The sequence below is a fragment of the Pristis pectinata genome, chromosome 22, assembly GCF_009764475.1.
Source record: "Pristis pectinata isolate sPriPec2 chromosome 22, sPriPec2.1.pri, whole genome shotgun sequence".
NCBI lineage: Eukaryota > Metazoa > Chordata > Chondrichthyes > Rhinopristiformes > Pristidae > Pristis > Pristis pectinata.
The window spans coordinates 17,373,385-17,395,465 of record NC_067426.1 but is presented as its reverse complement, the minus strand read 5'-3'; the positions used below and the strand labels follow the sequence as shown (position 1 = coordinate 17,395,465).

At 41.6% G+C, this 22,081-nt stretch overlaps 2 protein-coding genes across 4 annotated transcripts in view; both read right to left on the bottom strand.

The window, feature by feature from the left end:
- The window catches only part of yars1 (tyrosyl-tRNA synthetase 1), a 34,825-nt gene extending 24,462 nt beyond the window's left edge, over window positions 1-10,363 (bottom strand). Inside the window, exons 1-3 of one of the 3 annotated variants that reach the window (XM_052036067.1) lie at window positions 10,222-10,363; window positions 809-885; window positions 132-278 (exon numbers count right to left, since the gene is read on the bottom strand). In XM_052036067.1, coding sequence (XP_051892027.1) covers window positions 132-278; window positions 809-865 — 204 coding nt within the window. In that variant the 5' untranslated portion in view covers window positions 866-885; window positions 10,222-10,363. Of the gene's footprint in view, window positions 1-131; window positions 279-808; window positions 886-9,640; window positions 9,663-9,930; window positions 9,966-10,221 lie in introns of those variants that run through there. The other 2 variants (XM_052036068.1, XM_052036069.1) reach the window with 2 other exon arrangements.
- A 5,346-nt stretch (window positions 10,364-15,709) lies between these two features.
- The window catches only part of col8a2 (collagen, type VIII, alpha 2), a 161,249-nt gene continuing 154,877 nt past the window's right edge, over window positions 15,710-22,081 (bottom strand). Inside the window, exon 3 of the mRNA XM_052036240.1 lies at window positions 15,710-20,792. Coding sequence (XP_051892200.1) covers window positions 18,862-20,792 — 1,931 coding nt within the window. The 3' untranslated portion in view covers window positions 15,710-18,861. The remainder of the gene's footprint in view (window positions 20,793-22,081) is intronic.

The window sequence follows — 22,081 nt, the reverse complement described above, 5'->3', positions numbered from 1 at the left end:
ACCAGTGCTGTTAGTTTCAACAAAATCATGACAGAACCAATAGCATCGGCTTTGATGCCCAAACCATATTAAGTCCACGAAGAACAGTGCAGAATATCTGCACAACATTTTCTATTTGCATATCTCCTCACCTCACACCCAGCTTTCAAGAAGTCAGCAATCTTTGACATTGGCACAAAATATGCTACATGAGGCTTTCCAGTTGTAGCTGTTCCCCAGTAAATACTCAAGTCTCGTTCTTGCAGAATGGAATGCAACTTATCCTCACCCAAGACCTCCTAGAAACAAATGTAAGGTTTGCTTTGTTGAAATATTTAAGTAGATTAAGCATAAAAATACAATCTTCAATGGAATTTTTCTGAAAAATGCAAAATATGGAATAAAATTAAATGGTTGAACCCTAAGAACTTAATGTACAGAGATGAAAATGATTGATCTTCAAAATGTAAATATCCACTGACTCCAATATATGGAGATTATTTACCAGTTACAGTGTTTCTTGCTTTGTTGCTAAAAGAATTATATATAATCACTTGTTATCCTTTCCCAATCTATTTACTTTGTTATGATACAACATCATCTGCAATTTGTACATTAGAGTGAAAATTTATAATAGATTTATATTTACAAGTTCACTATAATGAGAAAAGACTTTTAGGACTACTTTTCATATTTCAACATTCAACTGATTGTTAAGATTCCAGTGATTTTTGCCTCCACCGGTATTTCTGCTAATTTAATCCATGTATTCATAACTGAAGGAAAAAAATAATTATCTCATATCACTGAAATTTGTGTAACATTATACCTGCAAGTTTCTTGTGATAAGACTAACTTTCTCTTTAATGTTTCTGTTTTCCCCCATGATGCTGAATCTGCAAGAAACTGGTGAAAAAAAAAAGTCAGTTTTACTATAACACTGTTACTGCTGAAATGCTTAGTATTGTTCACAAACACTTCCAGTAAACATGAACCTCTCCAATCCACTGTAATGGCATAGATGATAATTCAAAGATTCAAAAACTGTCTAATATTTGTAGATCTGCATGTACAACTACATAATATTAAATGTTGCATTTAGCACAAGACGAGGACTAGCCGAGAGCACTTTTACACAAGTCAGAAGGAAGTGGGTTCCCATTTCAAAGATTCAAGGACAAAGACCAAAACTGAAACCCTAGTGCAAAACTGAGTGACTGGTACAGTCATAAAGATGCCTTCTTTTACATTAACTTTCGAGAACAATTGAGGCTCCAGAAATAAATTGGGGCCTCATCTGCTCTCTCAAATGAACGCAAAAAAATCCATTGGCACCATTGTGAAAAGCATGGGGAAGTTAGCTCTGATGTCCTGAGTAACACTTACTTCTAAAGCAACATTACAAAGATTTTCCCTTAACTGAACTTCTTTTTTCTATTGACCTTGCCTCATACAGATTACCTGCCTTATTTATTACAACCATGACTGCACTTCAAGAGTGCTTTCTTGGCAAAACAAGAACCAGCAGCAGTAGTACTTACATGACCTCATCCAAACTTGTACAGGAATGTTTTGGAAGGGATGACAGCCCTTTTATGGAATGAAATTTTCATCTTCATACTGTGGACACCCTTCAATGCATGTGTGTGGCGGTGCAGATTGAGAACAGATCTACCAGCTTAAAACAAGGCATTTGTAAGACACTGTGGACTATCAGCAGCAGAACTGTATTCCACCACAATCTGTAACCTCATGACACTACTTGTCTCTGACTCTATATGGGTCAAAACCCGCTTCAATAAATAGTGTACAAGAGTTTGCCACAAATAGCACTAGGTATGTATAAAAATGAGCTATCAACCTGTTGAAGTGGCAACACATATCTACGTGTGCTGATCAGCAAGAACAGCATACAGTAGACAGAACCATACAGCCCAAATCAACAAATCAGATCAAAATTCTGCAGTTCTGCCACATCCAACTATGAATGGCAATTAAACACTTAATGGAAGACGATTCCTAAAACTCCTTACCTTAGTGCAAGTGCCAAAGACAAGAATGCACATAACCACCTTCTGTCAGAAGTTCTGCATGGATGATCCCTCAGCTCCCCAAAATCACAGAATGCCAATCATTTTGATTCCCCTAACAATATTAAGAAATGGCTGACAGATAGATAAATCAAAGACCAAAGAATCTGGCAACATTCTGGCTCTTGTGCTGAAAGGTTGTGGTTCAGAACCAACCACATCTCCAGTCAAATTGGTCGAGTACAATTACAACACTGGCATCCACTTAATTAGGTGGAATTGTCCAGGTATGACCAATCCAGAAAAAGAAGGACAAATCCTAGCACTTTCAATCAGTCTACTCTCAATCATCAGCAAAGTTATTGTTAGAGTTAGCAATTGGCAGAACACAGAACATCAAGAGCATGCATATACAAGTACTTCTTTAAAAATTGAAGGCTTCTGCTTCTAATACTTTAACACAGAATATACCTCAACCCTTCTCTAACTGTTATACTAATTTTGACTTTATTTCCCCTGTTCCCCATTATTAACCTCACAGCTAAGAGAAATAGGGCAAGACCTCACCAGCCTTTGAAACTGCAAAATTAACACTTGCCAGCTATATACCTCTCACTTTGGCATTAGCCAGCAGTATGTGCTACTGCTGTTACTCTCTTATCACACTCCCCCCACCCATAACTCCCAACAACCACCATCAATCCCAGGTAAGGGCTGGCCATTGCTCCCACCTTGGTAGGTTTTCTCCAGGAGAGGGGAGACATGTAGGCACAAAAAGATTTATTGATGGCAGAAATTCACCCAGAGTTGCATTAAAATAATTCTTGGAAATGGAGTACAATTTGCATGCTATTATATTGCAGGACTAACACACTTAACAGAGGACAAATTTTATTATTTTGGTGCAATGCGCAAGACAGGGTTTACCATGAGGAATACAATGATTGGCAATTTTCTAAAGTAAGAGGAGCAGTCATTGCATTAGATGTACAATTTTCTAAAGTAAGGGTAGCAGTCATTGCATTAGATGTACAATTTTCTAAAGTAAGGGTAGCAGTCATTGCATTAGATGTACAAAAAAACTATTTCCAGAGTCTGCAAACTACAGATGCTGAAAATCTGAAAGAATCATGGTTGATAAGAGATGTGGAATATCTAGTGAAGAGGAAGAAAGAAGGTTTAGGAAGCAAGGATCAGACAGGGCTTACAAGGTAGCCAAGAAGGAGCTTCAGAATGGACTTGGGAGAGCTAGAAGGGGCACGAGAAGGCCTTGACGAGTAGGATTAAGGAAAACTCCAAGGCGTTCTACTCGTACATGAAGAACAGGAGGATGACTAGAGTGAAGTGATTCATTTTAGAAGGTCAAAATTGAAGGCAGAATACAGGGTTAACGGCAGGATTCTTAGCAGTGTGGAGGTACAGAGGGATCTTGCAGTCCAAGTCCATAGTTGCCACGCGTTGATAAGATATCTTTATTAGTCACATGTACATCAAAGCACACAGTGAAATGCATCTTTTGCATAGTGCTGTGGGGGCAACCCACTAAGAAGGCGTATGGCATGTAGACCTTCATTAGTCGAGGGACTGAGTTCAAGAGATGCAAGGTAATGTTGCAGCAATATTAAACCCTGGTTAGATCACACTTAGAATTGGAGAGCATGTCTTATGAGGATAGATTAAGTGAGCTTGGGTTTTCTCTTTGAAGCAAAGGAGGATGAGAGGTGACCTGATAGATGTATACAAGATGATAAGAGGCACAGGTCGAGTGGACAGCCAGAGACTTTTTCCCAGTGCGGAAATGGCTAACACAAGGGAGCATAATTTTAAGGTGATTGGAGGAAAGTACAGGGGGGAATATCAGAGGTAAGTTTTTCTTTTACACAGAGAGTGGTGGGTGAGTGGAATGCGCTGCCAGGGGTGCTGCTAGAGGCAGATACATTAGGGACTTTTAAGATAGGCACATGGATGATAGAAAAATGGAGGGGTATGCGGGAGGGAATGGTTAGATTGACCTTAGAGTAGGTTAAAAGGTCGGCACAACATCGTGGGCCGAAAGGCCTGTACTGTGCTGTAATGTTCCATGTTCTATATAAAAAATAGAAGATCCCAAAAATACTGAGCAAGTCAGGCAATACCTGCGGAGAGACAAATGGGGCTAATGTTTCAGGTGTGGCGACTCACCGTTTAGTTGGGCGAACCGGCTCAGCAGTCGGGTCGTGCGGCGTCGGAGCGACAAGGCCCAAGATGGCGGCGGGCCTTGTCTTTCCGAGCAACGGGGAGAACCCGCGTGCGGGAAAGTCTTGATGACGTAGTACTTACGTCATTGCCGGTTGTTTTGGGCGGGAATATTCTCCCTTAAAGGGCCGGCGCAAGGCGGGAAAATAAACCAGTTCTTGTTTGGCAATCCTCCGACTAGTGTCTTGTTTTATTCCGCGGTAGCAACCGCTACACAGGATAATTATTTTTGATCAGTATTGGCCAGTTGTGACACAAATTGGAAAAGTTGAGTTATCTGAAATTATTGAATTCAGTGGCAAGTCCTGTGCCTAGTTGGCACATTATAGCTTGGATGCTGCTGGACTTGCTAAGTATTTCCAGTATTACTTTATTTCAATTTCCAGCATCTGCAATGCTTTGTTTCTCACATTCCTAACATTTTCTTTTCCTCTCTCCTTCTTTTCATTCATCTTCTATTTACATTTGCTCTTGACTGATCAACTGTAATTAACAAGCCTTCACCCCTCTCTCTGAGCCAGCACCACCACTGGTGTTATTCACTCTCTTTGACTCCATTCTACCACAGATAATTCCCTTTGTAGGATCGGAAACCTGAGCCTACAGAGCACCCGGGGCCAAGTCCCAATGCCAAGGCCCCCCCGGACGCCCTCATTTACCTGCTGGGCCAGACCACTCCACTTCAGGACCTTCAGACCTGTATGGGAACAACTTACCTCACAGGCCAGCGGAATCCATTCCAGGTCTTCCAAATCTGTTCTCAAGCAGTCACTTACCTTCCAGTCCAGGTGAATCCAATCCAGGTCTTTCAGCTTTCTCCTTAAGCAATCACTTACCAGTGGCTCCACTCCAGGACTTCCACGACCAACGAGTCGCAGCTACTTCCCTCAGAATTGTGGTAAGAGGGCTGGGCTGCAGGTGAGACTAAAACAGCGTGGGTACAAGACCCCCTCCTAGCATACTACTAGCTAGCGTCCAAGCTATTGAGAATAAAGTTGATGAACTAAGGGCAAGATTGACCTACCAAAGAGAACTGTGGGACTGCTGTGTGCTATGTCTCACCAAAACGTGGCTTACACCTGCTTCACCTGACTGTGCCATACAACTTGAGGGCTTCTCAATCCACCGAGTAGACCGTACAGCATCCTCAGGCAAAGTTAGAGGTGGAGGGTTCTGCTTCTTAATCAATAACTCGCGGTGTTCTCATGCGTAATGGTCCTGGCGAGCTCCTGCTCACTCAGTCTGGAAAATATAATGGTGAAGTGTCGACCATACTACCTGCCACAGGAGTTCACTTCAGCTATCCTGATGGCAGTCTACATCCCACCTCAGATGAACATGAAGCCAGCACTCAACTGTGTGGTCAACAGCCTTGAAACAGGATACTCTGAGGCCCTCTTCATTATTGCAGTTGACTTCAACCAGACCAACTTGAAGAGTGTGTTACCAAAGTACTACCAGCACATCTCCAGCAAGGAGATGTTGAGGACTGTGTACCGAAGAGGACAATCTGGGTGTTCAAACAGGAAACCATGCATGAACCAGGAGATCCACTCCCTACTGAAGTTGAGGACTGCAGCATTGAAATCAGGTGACCCTGACCTTTATCAGCAAGTGCGTTGAGGACTGTGTACCAAAGAGGACAATCTGGATGTTCACAAACAGGAAACCATGCATCAATGGAAACCAGAAATCGAGATACGACCTCCATAAAGCTATCAGAGATGCCAAGAGACAATACAAGTCCAAAATCAAGTCCCAGACCAGCTGTCAGTTGTGGCAGAGCTTACATGCTATAACAGGCTACAAAATGAAGTCGGGCAGCATCATCAACAACAGTGCATCTCTTCCCGATGAGCTTTTGAACAGAAGGGGATTGGTTTGTCACCACCCACCCTGACAGCCTCCAATGCACCTGAACTGTGGTCACCACTGAGGACATAAAATCAGTCTTCTGGAGAGTGAACCCACGGAAGGCATCTAGCCCCGATGGTGTCCCTGGCCGTGTCCTCAGACATTGCGCTGATCAGCTGGTAGGGTATTTGCAGACATATTTAACCTCTCCCTGCTTCAATCTGAGGTCCTCACCTGTTTTAAGAAGACCACTATCATCCCAGTACTGAAGAAAAACAAAGTAACATGCCTTAATGACTACCAACCAGTGGCTCTGACATCCACCATCATGATGTGCTTTGAGAGGCTGGTCATGACTCGCATAAACTCCAGCCTCCTGGAAAACCTCAACCCACTGCAACTCGCCTACTGCTGAAACAGGTCTACACTGGGCAGCATGTCCCCAGCCCTACACACTGCAATCAGTGAGGATAGGCAGCAACACCTCCAGCACAATTATTCTCAACATTGGTGCCCCACAAGGCTGCATCCTCAACCCCAACTCAACTCCCCATGTACTCATGACTGCATGGCCAGATTCTGCTCTAACTCCATCTACATGTTTACAGATGATACCACCGTAGTGGGCCGTATCTCAAATAACGATGAGTCGGAGTATAGGAAGGAGATAGAGAGCTTAGTGGCATGGTGTCATGACAACAACCTTTCCCTCAATGTCAGCAAAACAAAAGAGCTGGTCATTGACTTCAGGAAAGGGGGAGGTACACACACACCTGTCTACATCAATGGTGCTGAGGTTGAGAGCTTCCAAGTTCCTAGGAGTGAACCATAGAACACTACAGCACAGAAAAACAGGCCGTTCGGCCCTTCTAGTCTGTGCCGAAACTTTATTCCACTAGTCCCATTGACCTGCACCCAGTCCATAACCCTCCAGACCTCTCCTGTCCATGTATCTATCCAATTTATTCTTAAAACTTAAAAGTGAGCCTGCATTTACCACGTCAGCCCATTCCACACTCCCACCACTGAGTGAAGAATTTCCCCCTAAACCTTTCCCCTTTCACCCTAAAGCCACATCCTCTCGTACTTATCTCTCCTAATCTAGGTGGAAAGAGCCTACTTGCATTTACTCTGTCTATACCCCTCATAACTTTGTAAACCTCTATCAAATCTCCCCTCATTCTTCTACGTTCCAAGGAATAAAGTCCTAACCTGTTCAATCTTTCCCTGTAACTCAAATCCTGAAGACCCGGCAACATTCTAGTAAATCTTCTCTGCACTCTTTCAATCTTACTGATATCCTTCCTATAGTTAGGTACCAGAACTGCACACAATACTCCAAATTTGGCCTCACCAATGTCTTACACAATCTCAGCATAACATCCCAACCTCTATACTCAATACTTTGATTTATGAATGCCAGGATGCCAAAAGCCTTCTTTACAACCCTGTCTACCTGTGATGCCACTTTCAGGGAATTATGTATCTGAACTCCCAGATCCCTTTGTTCCTCTGCACTCCTCAGTGCCCTACCATTTACTGTGTATGTCCTACCTTGATATGTCCTTCCAAAATGCAACACCTCACATTTGTCTGCATTAAATTCCATCTGCCATTTTCTGGCCCATTTTTACAGTTGGTCCAGATCCCTCTGCAAGCTTTGAAAGCCTTCCTCGCTGTCCACAACGCCTCCAACCTTAGTGTCATCAGCAAACTTGCTGATCCAATTTACCACATTATCATCTAGATCATTGATATAGACAACAGACAACAATGGTCCCAGCACAGATCCCTGAAGCACACCACTAGTCACAGGCCTCCAGTCTGAGAAACAATCATCCACTACCACTCTCTGTCTTCTCCCATATAGCCAATTTCGAATCCAGTTTACAACCTCTCCATGGATACCTAGTCTCTGAACCTTCTGAACTAACCTCCCACGTGGGACCTTGTCAAAGGCCTTACTAAAGTCCATGTAGACAACATCCACAGTTTTCCTTCATCTTTCTTGGTAACCTCCTTGAAAAACTCTTACAAGATTCGCTAAACATGATCTACCACGCACAAAGCCATGCTGACTATCCCTAATCAGCCCTTGCTTGTCCAAATACTTGTATATCTGATCTCTCAGAACACCTTCCAATAATTTACCTACTACTGATGTCAGGCTCACCGGCCTGTAATTTCTGGTTTACCTTTAGAGCCTTTTTTAAACAACGGAACAACATGAGATACCCTCCAGTCCTCTGGCACTGCACCCGTGGATAAGGACATTTTAAATATATCTGCCAGGGCCCCTGCAATTCCTACACTAGTCTCTCTTAAGGTCCGAGGAAATATCTTGTCAGGCCCAGGGGATTTATCTACCTTTATTCGCTGTAAGGCAGCAAGCACCTCCTCCTCTTTAATCTCTACATGTTCCATGACACTACTGCTTGTTTCCCTTCCTTCCATAGACACTATGCCAGTTTCCTGAGTAAATACTGATGCAAAAAAACTGTTTAAGATCTCCCCCATCTCCTGAGGCTCCACACATAGACAACCACTCTGATCTTCTAGAGGACCAATTTTGTCCCTTACTATCCTTTTACTCTTAATATACTTGTAGAAAACCTTCAGGTTTACCTTCACATTATCTGCCAAAGAACATCACCAATAGCCTGTCCTGGTCCAACCACATAGACGCCATGGCCAAGAAAGCTCAGCAGTGCCTCTACTTCCTCAGGAGACTAAAGAATTTTGGCTTGTCCCCTTTGACATTCACCAACTTTTATCAATGCACCACAGAAAGCATCCTATCTGGATGCATCATGGCTCAGTATGGCAACTGCTCTGCCCGGACTGCAAGAAACCGCGGTCACAGTGGACAGAGAGTTGTGGACACAGCCCAGCACATCACGGAAACCAGCCTCCCCTCCAATGGATTCTGTCTATTCCTCTCACTGCTTTGGTGAAGCGGCCATCATAATCAAAGACCCCACCCACTCGGGACATTCTCTCTTCTCTTCTATCAGGCAAAAGATACTGGAGCTTGAGGGCACATATCACCAGGCTCGAGGACAGCTTCTATCCCACTGTGATAAGACTATTGAACAGTTCCCTTATACGATGAGATGGACTCCTGACCTCACAATCAACCTTGTTAGCACCTTGCACCTTATTGTCTACCTGCACAGTTCCTCTGTAGTTGTGACACTTTACTCTGTATAGCTGTTGTTTTTACCCTGTACTACCTCAACACACTGTGTAATGAAATGATCTGTACTTAAGGTATGCAAGACAAGTTTTTCACTGTACCTCAGTACAAGTGACAATAATAAACCAATACTTTGCTCTTTCCAACCCTAGTTATACATAGGTTGTTGAGTAACCCAGTGGCTTCAAGAAACCAGAGACCATCATTTAAGTCCTACTGTGGCAGCTGTGGAATTTAAATTTAAAAAGACAGTAATTAGTAATGATAACCACATAACTACCAGATTGTTGTAAAAATCCATCTGGTTTACGACTGTCCTTGAGGAAATGAAATCTGCCATCCCTACCTGGTCTGGCCCAGCATGTGACGACAGCGCCACCAATAAGAACAGAAAATGATGGAGACACTCAACAGGTGAAGACATCGGTGGAAGAAGAGACAGAATTAAAATTCTGGTCCAAGGCCCCTTGTAAGAACGAAAAATCTGAGACTTGAAACGTTAAGGTTGTTTCTCTCTCCACAGATGTTGCCTGACCCGAGTGCTTCCAGCATTTTCTATTTCAGATTTCCAGCATCAACAGTTTTTTCTTGATTTCCAGACCCACCGATGTGATTTACGTCCTGTGAATGGCCTACCATGTCACTCAGTTCCAGAGCAATTAAGGGTGGCCAACAAATGTTGCAGCTTTGCCCGCGAACCCAAATCCTGAAAAATAAATAAGCAAAGGCTGGTACAAGCGGGGTCTGCCCCCACCCTCGGCTGGTCCATGCCAATGAACCGGCATTTGCCTGTCAGTGTTCAGCAAACTCACGCCGGCTGCGGCTCTCCTGACGGGCCCCCAGCCCACGTGAATCCAAGCAGCGCACAACTTCAGGGCCCACATCCTCCAGCTGCTCCGGCAACCACGTCCTACCAAATATGCTCACCGTGTGTAGCTCGGCCGAGCGATCCAACTATGAATGACCCTCTCCTTCTACCTCCGACAAGTCGCGTTGCTCGGTTGCATCAGCCGCCAGCCGGCACGCGCCTGCGCGAACTCTCGTCAATCGCACTTCACCGCACCTGCGCAGCCTGCAGAGCGAAGGGCTGGTCTATCTCACTTCACTGCGCCTGCGCAACCTGCAGAGCGAAGGGCTGGTCTATCTCACTTCACTGCGCCTGCGCAGCCTGCAGAGCGAAGGGCTCGTCTATCTCACTTTACTGCGCCTGCGCAGCCGGCAGAGCGAAGGGCTCGTCTATCTCACTTCACTGCGCCTGCGCAGCCTGCAGAGCGAAGGGCTGGTCTATCTCACTTCACTGCGCCTGCGCAGCCTGCAGAGCGAAGGGCTCGTCTATCCAACTTCATGCGCTTGCGCAGACTGCTGTGCTTCGCTTGCTCTTCACTGCGCCTGCGCAGATCGCCTGGTCGCGCCGTGGTCAGCCATCAGGCCATTTGACTGGAAAGATGCAGCGAAATGTATTAGACAAGCAAATAGCATTTACAGTGATCAGATAGCTGCAAGGTAGAGACACAGATTGTTAAGGGAGGGGACGGGAGTGAAGAGTATTGCTTTTATCAATTTATGGTGCGCGCGATTGGCTAGCAAAGTCACAATTTATTTCCCATCCCAAATTGTCTGCAGTGGTTGCTAGGCGACCACCTTCCAGATATGAGACCTCTCTGTATTTGAGCCAGAACTATTAATGATCGGAGAATAGGTGAAAGCGGGGAGAGAGGATCCAGGAAAGCAACAGGTTCAGCCAAATTCCCCAAACCTTGCACCATTGTCAGGTGGTGTTAATGTCTGAACAGTGTATTAGATATGTGTGTGCAGTTAATTCTCAGCTTCTGACAAAGGCCGGTACAGAGAATACAGAAGTAAAACACAAGGAGCTGAAACATCGTGTGTGGTTTATTCAAAGGCTCTTCATGAGCTCAGTAGAGAACGTTCTATGCACATTGTATACCAGTTAAATTGGTAAATAGTCACATGAAAAGGAATAAGAACCATAAGATAGCATTTATTGTTCAATATTCATTCAGTTGCAATATCATTCCATAATTAATAAACATTGTCTGATTGCTTCAGTAGCATTTTTCATTCAGCAGGGAGACAACAGAAACCCAAGGCAACATGAGTTTCAAAACTGAGTTGAGGCAAACAAGTTTGTGACCAGAAATGATTATTTACTCTTCAATAGTGAGAAATTAAAAAATATGTTAGCACCCCATGAGATATCTCAAGTGGTTTCATTTACCATAAGCCCCTTGGAAGGTGTTAGAGTGGACAATACAGTCGTCATTTTGCAGCTGCAATACCCCACAATCAGCCTTAAAGTAAATAAGTGATACTTCAATGGCAGTTTGCTTTTACATAGTGCTTTTAGTGTCGAAATATATCCCAAGGAATTTTCAGGATGACGAAGAATCTTATGTATGCTTGCGTGAAGTAGTGTAATATTTTGGAAAAACAAAACATTTGTGAGGTCTGGTTCTTGCCTGGTTTTTCAATGTACAAATATTGAACTTGTTCTTACTTGGAATAACTTACTTGATTTCACTTTTACCTTCTCCAAATAAAAGGTGTTGCTATGGGTCCTGGCTGTCTTTGGCTTTTTGTGGAATACATGGAACATTCTTTATTTTACTCTTAAATAGGTAGCTCCCCTTGCCTGTTTTTTCCAGCACTTTGATGACTACCAATGACACTTCATCTCACCCTGAAGTAAAAATCGCCAACAACCTTACTGCCAGATTCCACCCATCCCTTACCTTCCCTTCCTTGACTTCGCCATCATTTCAGGAAATACATTTGCTAAAGGCTCACTGATTTCCTCTACTACCTTAACTACACTTCCTCCCATCTTTTTTCCCTTAAGGATTCTATTTCTAGTCTCCAAATTTCTCAGGACTTGCCACATTAATTCTGATGATGTCACTTTCTGTACCACTGCTTCTGATGTGTCTTCCTTTATTCCAACTGAGCACCCTCTGCACTGTAGTTGACAGGCCCTCAGCAATTACATTTTCTACACTTATGCTCTCATCCATTCTCCCTTGAAGAACTAGGTTAAATTTCCTTGTGTTCTCAGAAAATGGGAGAAGGTTGTGCAAAGCTGGGCAAAGGCTGTGGAGGGAAGATCTCCAAAAGAGGTGATGTCAATGGCAATCTAAGGAACAATGGCCTGATGTTTGGTGGTGGTGTCATAGTCCACAGGGAAGTATGAAGAGCTGTCATTTACCCTGTACAAGGTAGAGGTAGATTTGGCAAAGAACAATAGCATTTCTTTATCAGTGAATTTGTTCTCAATGAATGGAGTGGGGTGGGGTTAAGTTGGAATGAATAAAGGGAGTGGAAAAATGGGGAATGCTGAAAAAATCCACCAAGAAGCTGTAGTCATAAACCTTTCTATAGCCCTACAACATCACCCCTGCCCGAAAACACACACACGGGAAGCACCTAATATATCTAATACTGGTTTCTTTAGCATTGGTTGTTTCCAACTTTCCACCTTCAGCTGCCTGGGCTCCAAGTTTTGAAATTCTCTCTCTAAAACCTCTATCTCTCTAATCCTCTATACCTTACACCAATGTCAAAGGCTACTTCTTTAGCCAAGCATTTGTTTTCTACAAACTCTGGATCCTATTATCCCTGAGCTAATATTTTGATCTGATATACTATTCACCATCAATGTTAAACTACTTCACCTCTGTAATATCCCTGCCTTAGTTCAAAATGAGTTGTTAACAGTATCATGTATTGCTGTATCTTGTGTCCACAGCTTCAGGTAAGGATGTTCAGGACTCCAACACAAGGGTGTGCAAATATGTAAATCCCACAGTTCCTTATGCACTCCAGAGTTAGATTTCTCAGAGTCCATAAGACCATAAGGTTATAGGAGCAGAATTAGGCCATTCAGCCCATCAAGTTTGCACTGCCATTCAATTATGGCTGATTTTGTTTTCAACCCATTCTCCTGCCTTCTCCCCGTAACTTTTAACTCCCTTACTAATCAAGAACCAATCAATCTCTGCCTTAAGTGCACCCAGTGGCTTGGCCTCCACAGCCCTCTGTGGCAACAAATTCCACAGACTTACAATCCTCTGGCTGAAGAAATTCCTCCTTATCTCAGATCTGAAAGGACATCCCTTTATTCTGAGACTGTGCCCTCAGATCCTAGACTTTCTAACTAGACATCCTCTCCACATCCAGCAGTGTAGCACCAATATCTTGCTGTAAATCAAAGGCTGAACCTACACCTGGTGAGACCTGGTTCGGTGAACTCCATTCATTTCAGTGGAGAGGGAGGGAGATAAGTTTCAAGTAATTTACATGTTTTATTAATTGTGTTAACTGCACTTAATTGTTTTACAGTTTTCTGGTGTTTGAGGCTTTTTAAATTAACAGTTTTTAACATTTTTAGAGGTAACATTACGTTTTAATGGTTTTTAAGACTTTTTTGAGTGCTACTAGACATTCACAATCATACAAACTTTTTGACAGCATTGATAGCCATTAAATCTGGGGGCATGGTTTAGCTGTCTATGAAAGCACTTCTGTGAATGCAGTTTGCCATTTATGGCTAAAGGTCCCGTGGCAGTGCCATAGAGTCACAGAAACAGACCCCAACTTGTTTTATTCTCCTCATATTCCCAACAATAACACCCCAGTTTCTACCACTCACCTACACACTAGAGGCAATTTACAGTGACCAATTTACCTACCAACCTGCACAGTTTTGAGATATGGGGTGAAACCTGAGCACCCACACAGTCACTGGGAGATCCTGCAAACTCCACACAGGCAGCACCAGAAGTCAGGACTGATCCTCTACTAGCTGCATCGCTGAAGCTGATCTTAAGGTTATAGCTGCTGCTGGAAGTTCTGCACTTGGAAATGACTCTTGCACAGAGTGGCTGGCTCACTGCTCACAAAAGATTCTGGGCCTATTTTGTTGACCAACTTTTAAAATATTTTACAGAGTAAAACTTAGTTTGGGAAAAACAATGAGATGAAGGGCAAAGATGAAGTATAAAGAAATTTAAATTTTATTTTAAAATAAGCAAGGACCTTTGAAATAATTTTCTGAGGGAATGACAATGCACACATGTGAAATTACTTTTCTAAGGTCAGAGAAGTTTTTAAATGGCTTAAGATACTAACAAGAAGATACATAACTTATCAATAAGTGCAACCTTCACAGGGTTTCCTTACAGTGAGATTAACTCATAAATGCCTAATGTTCCTGTCACTTCATTAACAAACTGTTAGAGAAGGCCAGAAAACAACATTCTCTGTGGAGAAGAAGGGGAATAATGACACAAACTTGTGAATTTCTGTGTACAGCTATTTATGTGCATTCTCCAGGAGCTGCTGTCATATTTCTTCCACTGTAACCGTGACAACTGATAGTCTCATTGTTACTTCACTCCAGGCCTCTCTGTTACAATGAAGGGTAAGACTCCATCATTCTTATTTAAAGCAAAGCAACCCTTTTGTACATTATGTGATTTAGCATTTGTAAAATCTTTTGTTCTAACAATATATTTTTGAAGTACTTTCATGACACTGTAGAAACTGATGGAACTTCCTAATTTTATGTCGTCACTGAGCTGCCTCCAGATCTATATCTGTGCAAGGATATCAATTCCTGTGTCAAATCATTCTGGCTCTGAAATATTACATTTATATCTACTGCCAATTCTTTTTAAATAGCTTGAAAATTTCTAAGAACCCCTAACATGTCACTCTAAATTGAACTATTTCAATTTACTTAAAATATTACCATTGTACCCTTATAATTTTACACTCTGTCTGAAACTATGTCATATATTATTCCTGAAACTTGAAAGAAAATGTTGAAACTTGAACAAAATTTGCATTGAATCAAATAAGAATGCGTGAAGAACTTTTGCTTATAAATGGCTTAAACTTTTGCATTATATAAATGAGATTGTTTATTTAATAGTGATCTGCTATCAAATCTGATTCTGATTCTCATCAACTGGCAAAAAATGCTGGAGGAACTCAGTAGGTCAGGCAGCAGCTATAGAGGGAAATGAACAGTTAACATTTCAGATGTCTCTGATTCTGATTGGTTAATTATGCCGATATTCTACTGACTATAGAAGGCAATACAAGTGTTGATTCTGTAGCTGGCTGTTGGATAGTATGGATAGTTATTAATATTGAATTTTCAACATGAGCTTGTATAATCATACACAAGCTAATTTTTGCATGATCAAAATTATCCAACTGTTTTCTTTTATGGCTAATTGTGTAAAAAAAAATTACCTCTCTGCTAGTTTAGACAGAAAATTTGGATAAACTTTGAAACTTAAAAAATATCTTTTGCAAGAAATTTCCGGCAGGAATGAAAACACAGAATACGCTTTATTAGTCCTACACAAAATAGACAAAGAATCAATTTTTTTACGTCAGGAAACCTTTTATTGATGTTGTATCAATACAATCAAGTAGTTTAGTTTTCAAAGAAGAGTCTGGCTTTCAATTCAGATAAGAGTGCATTTTACCAGTTGCTATTACAGTGCAGGTAAGTATTTACATAAGAAAACTTGTCCTTCTGCATCAGAAAATGATGACTACAGAAGGTGAAATTCTCCTCTTAACAAAAAGAGGGAGAATTACTCTCTTTCTTCATAATTCATAATTCATTAACATAATCATGGGATTACCCAGGCTTAAAATGTGATTTCTCAAAATGTAATTGATGTGAAAACAACAGCTCATTAAAAAATACTTATAATCTAAAGTTGCATATATATATAGTGTTGAACATTTCTTCATGCTGGAATTGTTATGCTGGCATTAGATATAACAATAGATTAATAAAGTGTAATGTATAAGTGAATTTTAGATGACAATTCTGTTGACTTTAGTGTAGAAGAATGAAAGTATCAGTTTGCGGTCCTCTTATGCTACATTAGCAAATTCATATAGTAATGTTAACAAATCCATACTTGTTAATCTTCCCAAGCCATTGACAAGCCTTTCTTTTGAATAATAGGCATCTCATGTAATTTTCTTTGTGTATTTTGACATTACATAGGTTCACATTGCACTTTATTGCAATAGCTGTAGTGCTTACATTTTGTTTTAAAAGAAAGCTTCATTTGGTGGTGGAAATATTGTTACAAAATAAAGTATGTTACAGCCCAGTGCTTATTTGAGAGAAATTATCAATTCGCATTAAATTTTCCATGTTGTGCAGAATTCTTATCACTTTTGCTCTGAAATTTCTATCCTAGCAACTGGGACAATTATCAGCCCATTCCTTCAAAACCAGACTCTGCTGTGCATTTCTTAGTTCAGTTTATTTTAATTCCTTTGCATAAAAGGGTAATGTAATTTCTCACAAAGTAATGTATACCATTAAATCTACATAATTGCATAAAAAACAATTGCAGGATCCTGTAAGCAGAATTCTTTCTGGTCTCATTCCATTATTAGCCAAATGCCTTGCATATCAGTTTGATTCTGTACATTCAATTACTCAAACTAAAAGTTAAAAAGTAAATTGAATTGGTTTACTTTTAACTTTTTATAAGCAGTGTAACTATCATATTTCAGTAAGAATATCTGGAAAGGATTGGTAGATCATAAAACAATGTTAATGCATTTTTTCATAATCATTACTGACTCAGGCAGTCAAATCACTTGTTAAATATATTTCATACTCAATTTTCATCAGCTATTTAATTTTTTTACTACCCATTCTGAATTTCATTACTAATCGATTATATCAGTAGAATGCATCTCTTCTATTTATCTCATCAGAATATTTTAAAATTCTACATTGCCTTTTTAAATCTAATTGGATGTTTAACTTCTATGGGTTTGAATTACTGCTTACAACATGTTAGCAGGTCAGACAGATAAGAAGCAGAAAAAAGGCAGAGGCAAGGCATTTGCAAGTGAACCAAATGCAAGTAATTATATTGCAATAATTTTTTACTAACTAGGTTTTACTTGCAGAGAATCTACCAAGAAGTATTTTGAGCAACAAAAATTATTTGGCCTCAGGATCAGAACAGAAGCACTGCCTGAAAGTTTATAATAGTCTATCTGCACATATACTCTTTGCAAAATATAAAAGTTATGGTTGTGTAAATGCCACAGCTCAGGAACACAGAAACTGCAACATAATCTGATGCAACATATGGCCATATGTAACACATTACTTATATGAAGCACTGTCCACAAATGGGACTTGTTTAACTTAGTGAATCTTAGCAATGTATAATCTCTTCAAGGATCTGTTATCATGCAACGCAATAGTGATCCATTGGCCCCTTTGCTCCTGGTGCTATTATATCAATATTCCTTCTTGACTCTGGAATTCCCTTACTACAGGTTTTCTTCAAGGCTTTGTGTGATGTGCTTGAAAAAGACTAAATATTTCACAGTCTTTGCTAGTTTGAAAAATAGTGGCATATGTATGTGCAGCACTCCAGCTGCCAGCAAACTGAATTAAATTACTAAGTAACTACACTACTTTTGTCCCAGAGATGTCTTCACTATGTTAAAATCATAACAATTTATGATCTAGAAGGAGGTCATTCATTGTGAATAAGTATTCTGAGATCACATCAGCTGGGATAATTTAGTAGTTCATTGGAGGGAATGACAGATAATGGGTGAATTCCTGTTTTGTCTCCTCAGCTGAAGCTTTGTTGGTGAAATGTTGGGGTGCATCACATTGTGATTTGGGCATTAGCCAATGAACAGCACTCTCAGCTCTGAGTCAGAAGTTTGTTGATTCAAATCCCATTCCTGAGACTTGAGCACAAAATAGATGCTGACAATAGTGATTTAGTTTCAGTACAGTTCAATGTTCCTTACCCTTTAACTCCAACTAAATTAATGTTTGGTAACATCTCAGATCATTAAGGTAATGCAAAATACATAAAACCTAACCAGTACAAAAGAGACATTTACTTGCACTACATCATTTATCCTTCAGCCTTCTTCTAGTCAGCATAACATGACTACAAGTTAATTTGAAATTTAAAATTCAAGCAAGTTGCAGTGGCGATTATACCATTCCTCAATGTTTTAATTCTCACTCAGTATACAGTGTACACAGTTGTCTGAATTCACAATGGAACACCACTTATCATGTATTGCACTTAAAAAGATATGATTATAATAATTGGAATACAACTGTGTAATATGATAGTTTGTTTCTGTCAATGGTATAAATGTGGAAAAAACAAGAAATGCAACCTTACGTAGAACGTTACTCAAAAGTAGCACAGGGAATACAAGTGTCACATACATCATATCAACTTTCATTGACAAAAACTTTTGCCTCTAACTGATCATAAAAAAACAGTTCCACATTAAATCCCTTATAACATGAGCTGAAATTGTGCAGTCATTAGGGAAAATGTCTGATGTTAGTGATTGTTATACTCTGCTGATTATCATCCAGAGGCTTTTTAGGCTTTTTTTAATACTGGAAAATGGTAGCAACATATAACACTTGTACGTTTTTCCAGTGTCCCTCTTGATACAGTTTATTACTACACAATATATAAATCCACTAATTCAAGTTGATCAACGTTATGTCGGGCAAAGTAGGAATCCTGAGAATGAGGAATGGATGTAATCAGTGGAATATAAACCATTAGCTTGGTCTGAAGGCATCTGGATCCACACCTGATCATGCTGTTTAAGTTCCAGGACCGCACTTCCTGATGCTTGATCAAGGTATCCTTTCTTATATTCATCATATGTGTATGTTGCAGGCACATTATTCTTGTACAGTGCCACCCAGATATTGGTTCCCTTGACATGCACGTGATAAGCAAAGTAGTAGACACCTGGAACTTGACACGTGAATAGTCCAGTTGCTGGATTATAACCATGTTGTCCATTATACAAAATCCTATCAAACTTAATGGGTACCCCTGATGGTGGAAATGATTTTGTAAGAATTGCAGTGAAAGCTGGAGCTACCCGTGCAGAAATTTCTCCTCTTTCATATTCTGGTTTTCCACGCTTTCCATTTCCTGGTACTGATGCACCATCCACACCGCCATCTACATGCAGGCTAGCAATACCTGTTGCTTCCCCATTAATGATGATCCCAGGTGGGCCTGGTGGACCTGGAGGTCCAGGTGGACCTTGAGCTCCCATCCTGCCTGGAATGCCAGGGTGTCCCATTGGACCCATTGGTCCTGCAATTCCTGGCAATCCTAATTTTCCTTCTCCTGGTAAGCCCGGTGGCCCTGGTTCTCCTCTGGGACCAGGTAAACCTATTGGTCCTCTGGGCCCCGTAGGCCCCTGAATACCTGGAATTCCTGAAGAACCTCTGGGTCCTGGTTGTCCTCCTTGTCCTGGTTCTCCTTTGGGTCCTACAGGACCAGATAATCCTGGTATCCCAGGAGCCCCTGTATGTCCAGTGTCTCCTTTTGGACCCATTTTACCTGGTGCTCCTGGAGGTCCTTGAAAACCTCTCTCCCCGGGTATACCAGGTTTTCCAGGTACCCCACTGTATCCCTGATCCCCTTGGCTTCCTTTTGGCCCCGGTGGCCCAATAAGCCCAATTTTACCTTCAGGTCCTGGTGGACCATGCTTTCCCATTAATCCCTTGGAGCCCATAGGCCCTGGATAACCTTGGTCACCCTTAGGACCTTGTTCACCAGGTAAACCACTTATACCTGGTTCGCCCTTGGGTCCTGGAGCACCTGGTGCACCAGGAGGCCCTCGCTGACCTCTCATTCCATTCATTCCTGGTTTTGCATACCCTGGAACTCCAGGCAAACCCCTAGCGCCTGGCGGTCCAGGCTCACCTTTAAGACCTGCAGATCCCGGCATACCTGATAATCCATCTTGACCCGGTTTTCCTATGCCATCCAATCCTGGCTTTCCTGCAGGACCCTGAGGACCAGGTGGTCCTGGAGGTCCAATTTCTCCTCTTGATCCTGATTCACCTTTTTCACCAGGGACACCAGGCAAACCGTTAATTCCTGGTTTTCCCAGACCAGGTGCACCTGGAGGTCCAGGTTTACCTGGAATCCCTTCCTTACCTCTTGAACCTGGTATACCTGGTTTTCCATATCCAACCTCACCTTTGGGGCCACGTTCCCCAGGAGGTCCACGTTCTCCTTTCTCACCAGGCTCCGCTCTAGGCCCTGGGGCACCAGTAATCCCTGGGGGTCCTTGCTTCCCAGGGACAGAAAATCCCACAGGCCCAGGTAACCCTGGATTCCCAGCTGGGCCTCTGGGTCCAGAATCTCCTCTGGGTCCTACGTCGCCCTTTGGTCCAGGAAGTCCTTTGATACCTGGCTTACCAGGTATTCCTGGCACTCCTGGTTTTCCAAAGCTCGAAAATCCTGGGGCCCCTGGAGGGCCAGTTGGACCTGGAAGACCCGGTTTGCCATATCCTGCTTTGCCTGGCATTCCTGGTGGCCCAGGAGGTCCTCTTGGTCCAGGTTTTCCTGGAGCACCTTTATCACCCTTGAGATCCGAAGGAAGAATCACTGGAATTTCTGTTTTAATAAAAGAAATGCAAGAACAAGTTAAATTCTGGAATCATAGAATTATTATGGCATAGAAGATGACCATTTGGCCTATCAGGTCTATACTGACATCTGATCTTATAATTCCCGATACAGCCCGCCCTCCCTACCACCACCTTTCCCCTTGACCTCAGATTAATCTCATACCTATCCAATTGTCTTTTGAATGCATTGACAGATTCTGCTTCCACCAGTCTTACAGGCAATAAATTTCTTGTTCTAACTACTCTGAGTAAAAAAAATCTTTCCTCATAACCCTTTTGGACCTTATGCCAAAAATTTTTAAAGTGTTCCTAAGGCATCTGATAATGGGATCAATTTCTAAGCCAGTCATGATCTTGTACTCCTCTATCAAATCCTCTCTTAACGGTCTTTCTTCTGAGGAGAACAACCCTATCTTTTCCATTTTAATCTTATACCTGGATGGGTTCAACATAATTTTGCTCCTTTTTCGATCTATGTCTCAATGAATCCTAGGATCCCATATGCTTTAATAACCACTCCCTCAGCATGTCCTTTCACTTCTAAAAATTGAATAAACAATTAAATATGACTTTGGTTAGACACTAATGCTAAAAAATATGCTGATAACATTATTTTGGAAAGTTATTGTTACATTCATTTTATAATAGAATTTCAAAATGAACATTTGTAGTTTCATTGCCCATGACAAAATACTGGAATTTTTTAATGCTTAATTTCTTAGAGTTTTGCTTTTACCATAAGGCACTTGTAAATATATAGAACAAATGTGAAGGCAACATGGATCTTGCATTAATCCCATTGATATATTAATTTGCTGCTGCAATATGTTCTGCTAATTTCCTGCTTGAATGGTACAGATATCACTTTGAGGGCAAGTAAACTTGAAGACCTTGCCTTTGACCTATAAGTTTTAAAGAAGAGTTATGACGTGTACTGACAGAATCTAATGTAGAGTAAGGTATTCCTAAAAGGGCTACTTTTTTCCTCACAGAAAGTCATGACACATCCTTTATTGAATAAATGTAATTGATTGTAGAATTTTTAGCCACTGGTCTAGAATCTAAATCCTCAACCTCCTTCATCTAACTTATTAATACAACTTCTTCTTCAGCCCTTGGCCTCTTCTACCTATTACCTCTCAGCTTGTACATCTTCCTCTCCCCCACCCACTACGTTCCCCCTCTCACCTGGACTCGCCTATCACCTGCCTGCGTGTACTCCTCCCCCTCCCCCCACCTTCTTATTCTGGCTTCTGTCCTCTTCCTTTCCAATCC